This window comes from Borostomias antarcticus (genome assembly GCF_949987555.1).
Source record: "Borostomias antarcticus genome assembly, chromosome: 25".
NCBI classification, from domain to species: Eukaryota; Metazoa; Chordata; class Actinopteri; order Stomiiformes; family Stomiidae; genus Borostomias; species Borostomias antarcticus.
The window spans coordinates 6386981-6400868 of NC_140258.1; the positions used below are offsets into that span (position 1 = coordinate 6386981).

Below are 13888 nucleotides of genomic sequence, written 5' to 3' on the forward strand. Positions count from 1 at the left end.
TCACACAGCTGACCTGACAAAGGGGAGAGCAGGCTTCAGAATATGGAATATGGAGATGAACACACGCATAAAGAGAGAGACGGAGGAGAGGAGGAGCATGCATAGACATGAGAGGACGAAGAGAGGAGGAGAGAGGGGGGGGAGAGAGAGAGAGAGTGGAAGCAGGAGAGAATAGGTGGAATGTCAGTGGTAGGAGGGAGCCGCCCTCGAGAGAGAGAGAGAGAGAGAGAGAGAGAGAGAGAGAGAGGGAGTGTGAGAGAGGGAGAGAGAGAGAGAGGAGAGAGAGAGAGTGTGAGAGAGGGAGAGAGAGAGAGAGGAGAGTGTGAGAGAGGGAGAGAGAGAGAGAGGGAGAGAGAGAGTGTGAGAGAGGAGAGAGAGAGAGAGGGAGAGAGAGAGAGAGAGTGTGAGAGACGGAGAGAGAGGGAGAGAGAGAGAGAGAGAGAGAGAGAGAGAGACTGTCCCACTGCACACAACAACACACTTGATATATTCACTGTCCCCCCTAATGAGCTGTTGTGGATTTATTCAGACTGTCTCTCTTCCCCCACCTCTCTCTCCTTCCATCCCTCCCTCTCTATCTTTCTCTCTCCCTGTCCTCACACTCGCCCCTCGTACACTCTCCCCTCCACCCACCTCCCAAGTCTCCCTTCCCCCCTCCTCTCCCCCACATCCCCCTCTCTCTTTCTATGTCACTTTTTCAATGAGTCTCTACCTCTCCCCCATACCCCCCCCTCTCTCTCTCTCTTTCTCTCTCTCTCCCAGATGCCTTTTCCTCCTCGGCTCTCTCGTGTGCAGGATGTAGATTAATTCGATTCTTAATTGTTTAGTAAATTCAATTTCCCACCTTCTATTCTGCATAGCTTTAGCTAAAGTTCTTAAATCCTGGGTGCCGAGCCTAGGGGAACACAGTTTGGGATCTGGGCATATCTTTTCTTTTTTTTCATAACCCTCCTCCTCCCCACCGTCCACTAATTCGCCATGAAAAGATTTTCCTTGCTGGAAATTCTGATTCCGCTATGATCGGTGAGGCATTCCATTTCAATGCATTCTCATTGTGCCCGTCTTGCAGGCGAGGACTTCCCTTTCTGCCTCTGCCAGACTCATATTATACAAGCGCTCATGCAAGAAATGTTGCCTTGCCAATTCATTTACAATAATAAAGGGAACGGTTAGGGCTGTCCTGCTTTGCCCCCTCGCCTCTGAAATATATTTCCGTGATGATATGGATATCTACATCCTGGCCATGCCAGCGTGCGTGAATGTAATCATCATATGTGCATACGGCAGAGACATAAATATCTAAATAAGCTCCCAAACACACATGCAGATATGTTTGAATCAAAGCTGACAGTTGGAATACTCCCCCAGAATGCTTTGGTGCTCGTGCTGTGTTTGTTGTTTTGGTTAATGCTTGTTCTTGACCTTACAAACCGCATGGCTTTTGACCCAAAAAGTAGTTCTACTGGACGGCCGTGGGTTTTCTGGGGAGCCGGTCGGGATGTGAAGCGCGTTCTCTCCCTCGCTCACCTTGCCTTCTGACCGGCAGGGTGACAGAGAGTGCGGGTGAAAGAGCGGCCATTGTGAACGTGTTTGTTTCCCCCTTCTCCCGTCGTTAGATAAAGCCAGGGATCTACTCCTCTGATAACTGGCCAAGCAACCGCCTCTCTCCCGACTACCACCTCCCCTTCCTCCTCTCCCCCTCCTCTCTCCCCCTCCTCTCTCCTCCTCCTCTCTCCCCCTCCTCTCTCCTCCTCCCCTAAACGCACACACGGCCGTGTCAGTGCACCCCAGCTGAAAAGGGAGGGTGATAATGGTATGCACAGCGCAGAAAAAAAGAGAGGAAAGAAAGGAAGACCAACCCCCCCCCACCCCCTTCTCTCCCGTCTTCTCCACACTTGCACAATAGACAAGCAGAAGTAACCTTATAATTGCTGAGGGGGGGGGGGGGGGGGGGCTATCTGGATTGAGTCACTTTTTAAAGATAATTCAAGGATAATTACATGTTTGACTTAATCGGCAAAGCTTTGACATTTCTTCCTCTACTCAATTTTTTTCCAGGAAAAAGACAACAGATCTCAAGGCTTTTACGGGTTTTGCCGTTAACTACAAATTCTTATGTAGCTTTCATAACAACACCCAAACAGAAACATTAACTCAAGTGCTCGCTGCAAAACTAACCCCAAACTAAGATACTTCTTTTTTTTTGCGATGCTGCGAAATGTAAAAAAGAACCCACAAGTAGATATTGTAATGATAGGTTGTGTGGTTTTTTGTTAGCCTAGCTTAGCTGGACGAGTGGAGTGCTATACCGGGATGTTCTGTCTGAATCCCTTGGAGACGGCAGTGTGTGACACTCCTTTTGTAGCCGACTCACTGGGGGTGAGGAGGGAAAGGAACTTTCCATTAGCTAAGTACACATGTGTTAAGCCAGGTTATTGTTTACTTAGCCAAAGAAACCACTAGGCCTCAGAGACCCACACAGCAACTCATCCTGGATAACATGAGCCAAGAAATCAAGAGCTAATCCCTTCTCGTATGTTCATGTTACTATCCTGCCCATAATGAAGGCCCTGACATAATGTGATAATGCTGGATGTCAACACTCACATATTATACACATTTATAATATAAATAATGACTATAAAAAAATATATAAAATATATATATGTATGTTTGTTCAAATGTACTTTAAGTGTTGAGAACTGTTCTTAGTAGACCACCGACACATTTAGAATCATTCCAAAAAAGTTATCGTTATTGGATACACATCTTCAACTTTTCCCTAGCAGTCACATTCTTTGATGTGTCTCTGGCCTTGATTTGCTTAATCAGAATCACCCCTACTTGCTATTCTGCGACTATAATGAAGAGACCAGGAAAACACACGGGTCACGTGGTCCCGCCTTTGTATCACTTGTTGGATCCCCAGCAGCCGACTGCATTCAGGCCCTGTGGAAGAGGGGGTGGAGCGGGCCGGTAGGAGGCCGAGGGGGGGGCTAACTTAACCCCTCTTCTTTTCAACTACAAAGGGCTTCCATTACCAACAATCACTGCAATAACTCACAAAGTATTGCCTGGTAGAACAAGAGGGTGTGCGCACGCTGTAGGAGACGGAGAGCGGGAGTGTGTACGGTGAGATCGGTCCGGAGTAACTTGATCCATGCTCAGCTTGGAGCTGGTAGATTAGCGATGGCAACGGACTGATTAGGAAACAATCTTCTGACCCCCCCCTGGGCCGGCGTTTCCATTGAGTCAAGGGGGTAAGGGGTCACCCTTTGGACCGCAAGAGTTACCTAAACTAACACCGCTGGATCCCAATGAGCTGGGAAGTTGTATTTGAAAAGCCGAGCAGCGCCGGTCGTTGAAAGAAAAAGCTAATCCACAGTAAATGTAGACATAGGGAAGATCACACACCTGCGTTGGCTCGCCTAGCTTCCCGAGTGCTATGGGAAACGTGTGGAAACGCACTTAATGGAACGAGCTAACTGTGATCCTAATTTGATTATTTCACTTCTGATGACAATGATGCCATCAGGCATCAACTCACAACACTTACTGTAAATAGCAGAAGACACCCCCCCTTTTATACAGCCTAATAAAAACAATATGACCACTGAGTGCTTTTAAAAATAAAATAAAAATCATTTCAGACCCTCTCCAGTCCAGTGACTGTTAAAAGAAGCCCGAAAGAAAAACATTTGAGTATTTCAATTAGTCCCACCCCCCACTCCAGTTTGTGTGGTTGAGAGAGGGGCTCTCTAGACTTGGAGTGAGTCCTCAGCACGATTAGTGGAGTGGGCTCGCACCCCGGCGCCCGGGCCCTCTGAGGTCATTAGCCGAGTGCTGCGCTCCTCCTTCTGCTCTCCGTGCAATTAAAGACAACTGTGCGAGCGCCGTCGAGGATGTCCGAGAACGCCGCCCGCTGTCGGCGTCTTTGCTCAGGACCCTAGCAGGAGCGGACGCGTGATAAGCGACGCAATCAGCCGGGCAGCCGCAGCCAAGACCAGACTCGGAGAAGTATAGATGTATGATATGTGGGGGCACCCCGGGCGCCCCGGTAGCTCACCGGGTAAGGCACGCAACATATGAAGACTAGTTCTTCGCGCGGTGGACCCGGGTTCGATTCCCGGCTCGGGTCCTGTGCCACATGTCCTCCCCTCTCTCTCTCCCACATTTCCTGTCTCTCTACACTATCCTATACCATTAAAGCTGAAAAGCCCTAAAAAATATCTTTAAAAAAAAAGTATGATATGTGTAGAACCCCCGCAGGTGGGTTCACCGATGCAACGGAACAGTTCAACTACAGCGAGTTATACGTCTGGTTGTAGTTAGGAGATTTAGCGAGTGGGGTGTGTAAAGCGTATTTTTCTAGGTATCACATTAATAGAACGCACTTTAAGAGAATGATTGCAACATAAATGGCAGGGCTGAACCTAATGTTGTGCTTTATCATATGAGTTAAGTGCATCGTTTGTCATAAGCATGTATTCCAATGGGGGGAAATCAGTTTGTCTGTGACAGAATACATCAGGTGAATGTAGTGACTATGTTCTGAATAGAGTTCTCCAGGGAGGGAAAGAGTTAAAGAAACCCAACTGGTGTTAACCAGTCACTCCACTCAAACAGCACCTGAGGGGGGTGGCTGCATTTATCGGCTTGGCCAGGAGAACACACACACACACACACACACACACACACAAACACACACACAGAGAGGGGTGAGCCCAAACTGGCTTGGCTGCATTCACAAGACAGCGCAGAACCTCTCTGCTCAGCTCAGCTCTCTGCTGAAACGGACCAGCCTCCCTTCCTGCCCAGCTCAGGCAGCGTGAGCCTCGCAGAACAATATGCAGCAGGACGACAGAACTCCGGGAACATTATTGAACGATGCTTGGGTGCACAGGCGGGTAGGAACCCAGCGTAGCTCTGGACCTTCCAGTTTAATCAATTCAAAATAGCCTAGTTTTCTCCTCTCACATTTTTTTTCCTGCCACAGTCGCCTCACTGGAATAAATTGGTTTATGAATAAATGAGCCTCCGTTCCACTCTCTTGTTAACATTGTTCTTTGTGCAAATTCTCAAAAAATGTTCCAGTCCAATTCAAGTTTATGCCCGAGGGCATATATTAAAAATACATATGGAACGAGATAATGCACACACAACGCACTTCGTTAGGGATGTCACTGCCTAACAACCACACACAGAAGATGTCCCACAGAAACAAAATATGATGATGCCTATAGAACATCCAGCTGTAAGTAAGCAATGTTATTTAACTGACAATCTATGTTCCAGGGTGTCCCTAGTGTCAGCCAGTAGCGTCTAGGATAGGCAGGACTAACCTATAGGGTGAATGTGTTGCCTTTTTGCAATAGGCTATTTAGCTGAATTACCGCTTGAGTAGTAGCCAACTACAGCCTATTAGAGAGAGAAAGAGAAAAGTTTCCCTGCATGCACCTAGGTTAGGTCTAGTCCCATGGGTCTATAACCAGCAGAGACAAACATACAGCAGAGCCTTCAATATTAGCCTCCATATTTAGGCTGGAGGAGGACCATCATTAAGCTATAAAATAGGCCATGTCTTCATCGTGAAGTCAATTAAAGATCCGAATCAGTGCCCGCAAGCACAACATAATTTGCTTCATACCTAGAAACCCAAGGGTTTTAGCGCGGTCGATTTCAATACCCTTACAGCATTTCCTTAACCGTCTAGCGTATGCAAAACTTCTTGACAATTCCCTCCCCAAAGGATACAACAATTCAAAGAAACACTTAAATGCACAACCGGCATCATGTTATTTAATTCCGCTTTTGAATTAAATGAAGTATTATCTTCGGGACGATCTTCTCATTATCATAATCGCTCATATGAGCTGGGGTGGAGGAAGCGGACGGGGGTCGTCCCATTCTGGTCCCAGTTCGAACATGAAAGGCGGTACTAGCCCGGGCGCTATTCACCTCCTAACATAAAAGCTGGTGCCTAAGCTCTCTCTGGAGCGCTACAACAGGCAGGCGCTCTGGCCGGCCACTCAACCATATGGAAGTCCAAGGATTTAAATTATTTAGCCTAATCGCTTCATTACTTTTTATGTCGGCCTAGCCAGCTAATCCCTTTAATTTGGACACTTGTTTTTCCTCATTGGTATCCAAATTCCTCGCAGGGCAAGTAATGATATGAGGCCCAGAGATAGCCGAGGCTACATTAGAAAATATAGTCATATCTACAATTACAAATGAGGCGCACTATTAATAACATAAAGTCGACTGCATGAAGATTAGCATAATTCTAATCATCATTGCTGTTATCATTATTTAACCGCAATAGGGGTCATGCCTGCGCGCGCACTACCATGTCCCCGGAGTGTAAACAGCCACTGGAGCACGTAATGAATGACGTGGTTATCTAATATCAGTGCTGCGTCTCACAAAAGGAAACATTTCCTAATATACCTATAATTCCCTGCTTTCAAACGTAAAACGTCTTTGCCATTGAATCTCTGACCGGTCGCGCTAGGAGCAAAAGCAGGCCTCCGATAAGCAATGTAGGCTACACTTATGTCTAAGAAAAAATACTGACAAGACAGGTAATGAACCGTGAACTACAGCAGAGGATTCAAAGCACCTTTAACAGTCTCCCCAGCTCCAAGATACCATGCAGTTTATACCCTATATTGGTAGTCTGTGAGATAATAGACATGTAGGCTGCTGAGAATGTTTCGTTTTGATTAAAAAAGAGAGGAGCCGGGATAGAAAATAGAGAGGGACTAAATTAAAATCGACATGGAACAGGTCAAGTTTATGGCAATGCTTTCTCCAGCTAATCTTCCCAGGTCGGTTCCAGGATCACCCCTTAATGGGCCAATAATGGCAACATTATTCAGAAAATATTCATTCCGATGGAATCTAAAACGGCCTTAATCGTATGCAAATAGAAGCGCAGTGGAGTAGTGACCCAGAAGGCACGCTGAATAGAGAGAGAGAGAGAGAGAGGGAGAGAGAGAGAGAGAGAGAGGGAGAGAGAGAGAGAGAGAGAGACACACACACACACAGAGACAGAGAGACAGAGACAGAGAGGCCTACCTGATCAAGAGGCCCGGATGATCTCGTGATTTCCTCGCTGTCTGATTTTGATCCTCCTTCTCGGTCGTCTATTACCAAGTCGATGGGCATCTTGCCCTTCAAGCAGCTGATGTAGCGGTGACAGAAATTGTCACAGAGTTCGTGTACCTATAGACAAACAATGGAGGCACACAAAACAATCACTAAAAGGGGCATCACAGTGAATACTGACATGTGCAACCACAACCCCTTTGACATGGAAAACGACCCAAATGGTTTCAGGCACGCCTGCATGTTGCTATGCGTTCCCACGCGACCAGCCGCATCCAGAAAATGAAGTAACTTTCTTTTCCAGGCAAAATAGAGATATCTGCGAAAATTGACAGTGACAAGAGGGCTCGCGGGCTACAGCGTCCTCAACACCCGTGTTAAATGCATCAGTGTCCCAGGTTGTGGCCATTAGGCTGGTGACCCGCTTGACTGACATTTAAGGTAAACGTGTTTAATTTCGTCTAGTTATTCCATTATCACCGGCGACCCAGTACATCTAGCCCCACCGAGGCCAGGCCCCATAGCAGCACAATTATATACAGCTAACCAACACCTCAGCTAATGCTGGTGTGCGTAAAGTGCATCTTACTTCATAAACAAACACGTTTTTGAATAGTTAAAGACAAATAAGTTAAAGGTTAAATCATGAAACGGACGGCTGCATGCCTTCAGTAGGATCTTTGTGGCGCTAAACTCACTGTTGACCTGCGTTCTAACTTTCTCCATGCGCCTAATATATCCTCAGAGTTACAAATATAATTCACCTTGCATATCATTCCCATTTCATTCCGTAACAGCTTGCGTAGTGATTGAATGCGGAAGAGAAATATAGGCCTTGTGATTGGTTTTGACGCTAATTATAAGCGACTAGCAAAAATACATTTATGCAAATGTCGCCCATAGGTGCGAGGCACCGCGCTGGCCAGAGGTGGGGAGAGAATATTACCTTCTCCAACTCCAAAAGATGAAACCGTAAAACTTGAATGGCTTGAATCATCTGAAAAATGAAGACAGTGATACGAAAAAAAAAGATTAGCCTCTATAGCCTTATTATCTCTTTGCATGAAACAGTAGTTATTCTTAATAGATCTACAGCTATAGTCGAGATAAATATTCACGTAGACCCATATTACAAACCAATAATAGCACAAATGGAACACTATTACGCACGTGTAGGCCACTGCATATGAGGCAATTGTATAGATGACCTGCCATCAACTAGTCTTGAAAATCAACTCTGATAAAATGTTGAATGTGGACAGTCTAGGAAGGGAACCCCATTAGCATAATAACTTTTCAACGAGGAAAAGTGGTTCAAAGTCTTGTTGCAGCTTTCTAATGGTGCGGCCCCCGAAGACGGTTATCTATGGTGACAACCGGCAGCTATCATAAAATCAAACAATCCGCTTTAAGGAACATAACCTTAAATCCTTCATAAACTTTTGAACAACAACGTCTCTTGTTCAGACACATGTGTAGCTCCCTGACAAGGCATGCAGGCAAGTCCTGATATGCAAGCTAACCCCTATTAGCTTATTGTATAAGCAAATCAATGTTTATCTTACCAGATTATCCAACTCTGGATTCGATGAAAATAGTGGCTTTTCTGCCCGAATCTAAAAACAAAAATAGTAGACTTACACTTGACAATCTGACACATGAATATGACAATAAATGCAATAGGCGTGTGCTATAAAACAGTGACACTATACATTGTGATAAAATAGTACATGCAACATCATGTTTGCAAATGTAATGCTACGTTAATAAACAATAGCCTATATGGTTTAGACAAGCCCTCTTCGGTGGAAATGCTTCAATACATGGGCCCATATTGGCTATATTCATATGCGTAACAACTTTTCTGACCTGTTTTGCAAATACTGCTATGTCTTCATTGAAAGATTCCGATGAACAAACGTCGCCTCCCGCCACCCCGGGCTCTCTGGGAGTGCAAGTCGCTAATTCACATTTCTCAAAAATCAGTGCAAGCAGGGGGAATAGGGGGTGCCTGGAATCAAACACAATAGCAAATGTCACCAGAGCGAACAGCGTCGGGGTCAACACTACTGCAGGCTAGATTTAGTCAGCCATGCTTCTCTCAACAGCTCTGCTCGCCCATGGGGACTGCAGCGTATGTCATGATATGCAGAGACTTAAAAGAATTCTGAAAACAATGTATGGATTTATGTTAACCATAGCACGGATAGCCTACATTATAGGCTACTTGTCTACGTTGGTTAAAACTTTCACATTCATGTCTGCCTTTGTTTCCAAAATACTCTTAATATCATATCTACATTAATTGTCTGTTTAATTTCAGACATCACACACTAATGCTCCCATGAACATAATATGACCACCGTATGTGACGTTTCGAGCGCAAGCCTTAGACCTCTAGTGTGTGGACTCTATTTTCCGTCCTGACGTATGGGCTACTTCTGTCCAGCACCTAGGCTGTTATTCATCTCGTTTGTATGTGCGTCCTTTTGAACTTTTCTGTTTAATTTCAGTCACATGTTAATATGCCTAGTGTATGAAAGACATCATTTTTAGCCTTTCAGACTGGTGTTAGGTTGAAATAAGGCAATCGCAAAACAGCCCCTACAATCCCTATAGCCTACTGTAAAACAGCACACTGACTGCATGATAGTCCATTTAATTTTGATGTTTAGCCACCGTTCAGAAACGGGTCTAGGAATTCACATGAACTCATCTAAATTAATGAATGGTATGCACAATTTGGAGGTTACGTTTTCTCAATGCAAAATGGGTCATACAGGCCTAACACGTGTAGCTTGAGTAGGCAACCATTAGCCTATTTAAAATGTAGCCTAACCGCAGTAAATCCTAAACATGATGGATAGACATTGAAAGTGCAAGAAACTTTAAGCACTCAAGAGTGTTTCATTTGGTTTAATTCTAGACTCTGTGTAGGAAAAACTTAATTTGTGGTTTATTTAGAAACGTTTTTAGAAAGTGGGCCTAATTAATAAAAATTAATAATCATGACGCAAACGTGATGCCACAATGGGCCTGGACATATTAATTCATGGTTTATTGTTTATGCTCACAAACTACAAATGTGCATACGCTTTCTCTCTCTCTCGCAGCGGCCTGACGCACATTAAACTCAACCACACATGCCAGGAGTTACGAAGTTAACCATGAGTTGAACCTACCCGTATATCGCGTCTTTATCTCTCTTGAGAGCGTCGTTGACGGAGGAGCCCATGCTAGGCGGCATGGCGTTGCTGTGGGCTGAATGCTGGTACTGGTGAGAGTGCAGCTGGGGCCCGTGGTTCAGGTGGACCGCCTGCATTGACCTGGCGCCGTGCGGGTCCCCGTACATGGCTGTCGGTATTCCCACTCCGTCCATCCCGTAGTGGGGCAAGTCTTCGTACTGCACACAACAAACACACGTCTTCGGTGAATCGTAATTTACCAGAAAATCAGAAATAGTAGGAGCAGGGTAGGCCTACATTGAGGTTGACACAAATGGGCTAGTTTGGCAGTATTGCCTTCAGCGTCAGAGGATTTCCATAAAGATTTGAAATAGCCTAACATAAAAAAATAGGCTAATAGCCTATTTAAGTAGACTGTGTGACTGTGCATAAGCTACACAGCATATGAAAAACAAATGGCATGAGCTTAAAAGTGAAAAGCATGTTCAGTACTGCAGTATTTAAGAGTCACTGAAAGGAGAAGCATACCACATTCAATATTTACAACAACTAGTTTTAATTGCGATGCTTTTCTAATCTTATGTGTCGTAATACACAGTTATTGGCCTCACTACATCAAGTAGCCTAATCTACACGGCAATTCATATAGGCTATTTACACAATGCAATTAAATTGGTGTTCTGTTTCTGAAATTATGCTTTTGTGGAGTTATAGCCTACCTATAGACTTTTTTATTTGAATTTCAGCAGTATAATTTGTTGTTATTTGCATGTGTTGTATCTTATAGAAACCACTAAATGTAGCCTACATTCGAGTTGCTAAATATGTAGCTATGTAGGCTGCATCCCAGTGTATAGCCTAACACATTGACAAAGGCTCACTAGAAAACACACATTGCAATATGTGGGTCCTTTTTCTTTAACGAATTAATACGTAGTTTTAATTACTGCCACCTGAAAGGGGTAGATATGGGTGAGGGTGAAAGGAAAAGGCATTAACACGTAAAGCCTAACATTTAGACCATAAACTCGGAAAGGTGCAAGACACAGCGTGATACTGCTGTTAGTGCCAAATTACCAAGCAAAAGGTCTCAGTCCCAGATGAGTGTGATCTCTACTTTACAATTGTTGACATTTCATTTAAAACGCGAAGGACCAGTCACCTAGTAGTCCTGGGGTGTATGAATCAAAGCATATGACATCACGTCATTACAAAAAATGTGCCTCCATGACATATGCAAATACTCCATGTTTTGGTACAAATTAATAGTCCTAATTTAAATATTACTGTATGCTTAAGAATATGGCTTAGTAATAAATAGTCTATAGAGACTATGAACATGATGAGGTGCTAGACAGCCCTTCTAAAAGCCCCCAAAATGTTTTTAAATGTTGACTAAAACGCGTTAAATTGACTTTGGGACCACTGTAAGGAACTGTTTGGTCTCTTCGACTTCCATTTCCCTTCCAGTGACTGGCCTGTCATTTTATTTTGAATAATAGCAGATATGATCCCACTTCCCATGCCCCCAGCTGGGCGTCCGTGAAGTAAATATGTGTGTCCGTGCGTAATAGTGAACTAAAGACGCCAAACGTTGTAACTCTGTCCCCCGTACTAGACGAGTGAAAGTTTCGCCGTGAGCGACTGTCATTGGCCACGTTACAGTGTTCAGCAGTGTATTCTATTCTACCATTAGTGGAGTTACTGAAACTTTTCGAGATAGCCTACATACCCGCTGCGCCATATCCCTCCTCTCTCCCTCTTCTTCCTTTAGCTTCGGATATATCCCCTACGAGGCCAGGATGAAGAAGAAATCAACACTCAAATTCCAAATGGGAGATCTTTCCACCAAATCCGTATTTCTTTCCAGCGAGATGAAGCCAGCCCCTTCTGCCCAAGTTCAGCCCGAGCACGGCGAATAGGTTCTCGGCTATCCACAGGACAGCGGCAGGGAGAGAACCAGTCTTCTTTTCAAAACCAGTATGAAAATACCCCTCAAACAAAACTACCGAGTCTCATGGCTTTTTGCCACTCCGGCTGTCAATCAAACCGAGGCTTGTCAAAGTACCGAATGAATGATGATCCGCCGCGCGCTTCCACGGGTTCGCACACCAAATGTTAATAGTCAAATGCACACAAAAAATGAAGCTCTCTCGTTTCTTTGATCACTCTCGGCTCCTCGGTTGATTTTTTTATGCAAAAGCCTCTAAAGGAGATTAAGAGGAGGTGGGGTGATAATTCTGGCTTAGTCTTTCTTAAAGGAGCCACGATCGATGCTGTGTGTGAGCCGCTTGCCCGTTTGTGTACAATGAGTGTGTATTGAGCGCGACTGAGGAGTGGATCGGACCAGACTGCTGAAACCCGGAAGTAGTGGTGGCCATAACAGGTCGTGTCTTACACAATGCAATGGGCTACATCAAGTCGCACCGAGAGGAGGGGGTGACGTGGGAGGACCCTCGAAGCTCAGTCGGCAGTTGTCGAGTCCACTGTACATTGCGAGAATACCTTAACATTATGTCCGTGTTTTGTCTATCAAAGCCTTGCATTCGCACGCTGTACTTTGTGTATGCGTTAAAACATGCACTTGAATGTAACCTATATAGTGTAGTGGTGTGTTTTACATCCCGTTTTTTCTCTTTACAAAGTATTTTTAGTTTGTTTGTGTGTGTCCAAGCAATAGGTTAGCATTGTCAAATAATCATAGCAGGCTACAATTTGGGATATGTTTGCTGAATCCATATTAGGCTACAATAAACTGACAATAGCCTATAATTGATTAATTACCTTTCACTTAGGCTACTCTTATCATATACTAGAATGTATAGGCCTACTATAATGCGTGTTCAGGTTAGGACTACACAAAAAGCATAACAGTGGTTTGAACTGTAAATCAAGGTATTCACCACTTCACAAGTTCAAATGCAGCAAAGAAGTGATAATGGCCCATAGGGCTGCCAGCAGCTTGTCAGGCGACGTCCACTTCAACCTATGAAGACCAGCAGCTCGTGTGGAGGCTAATTCAGACTGGAATTGACAAGACAGAGAAGTCAATGGAGTTCTTCTCCATACAGCCTACTGATCATTTTGATTCTCAATATATGCATCAAAGGTAGGTCTACGTTGTTGCATGTATCTGTTAATAAACAACATTTTGAGTGAGACTATTGGGATCAACTCCAAACCTGTAGGGCCTGTATTTCTTTTTTTTATCACATATACTGTGCGCCTTAAGCCTTTAGTGTTTTACATTTGTTGTAGAATACAAAATATAGCCTACCTGTATTAATGCAACTTCAAGTTATGCTACCAAAATGAAAGCCCATTTGCTAAACGTGAATATACACTATATACGATATGCTTGGATTATGCTAAATTGCCTGTTTGAATTAGGCCTATGCTAAATTGCCTGTCTTTCAGTTGAAAATAAACAAAGTCGTAAGAATAATGTCTATCGTGTTTCAGACAGTTAGTGTTCCACGCCATTAGTCTTAAACCCCCTCGCCAGCACGGAATGGGCCGCTCCAAGCTACTGCACGCTCTCCGGGTGGAAGAGGTGTCCAATGAAAGCAGGGTAGTGTGACGCAAGCCCCCTA

General features: G+C 44.5%; 1 protein-coding gene across 1 annotated transcript in view; it reads right to left on the reverse strand.

Moving 5' to 3' along the window:
• Positions 1-12039, reverse strand: part of LOC311325938 (homeobox protein Meis1-like) — a gene marked incomplete at both ends in the record, with an annotated part of 30638 nt that extends 18599 nt beyond the window's left edge. The window contains 6 exons of the mRNA XM_084458755.1: positions 7081-7227; positions 8057-8107; positions 8676-8726; positions 8980-9121; positions 10293-10513; positions 12028-12039. Of these exons, the coding sequence (XP_084314881.1) occupies positions 7081-7227; positions 8057-8107; positions 8676-8726; positions 8980-9121; positions 10293-10513; positions 12028-12039 (624 nt within the window). The remainder of the gene's footprint in view (positions 1-7080; positions 7228-8056; positions 8108-8675; positions 8727-8979; positions 9122-10292; positions 10514-12027) is intronic.
• Positions 12040-13888: the final 1849 nt, after the last annotated feature.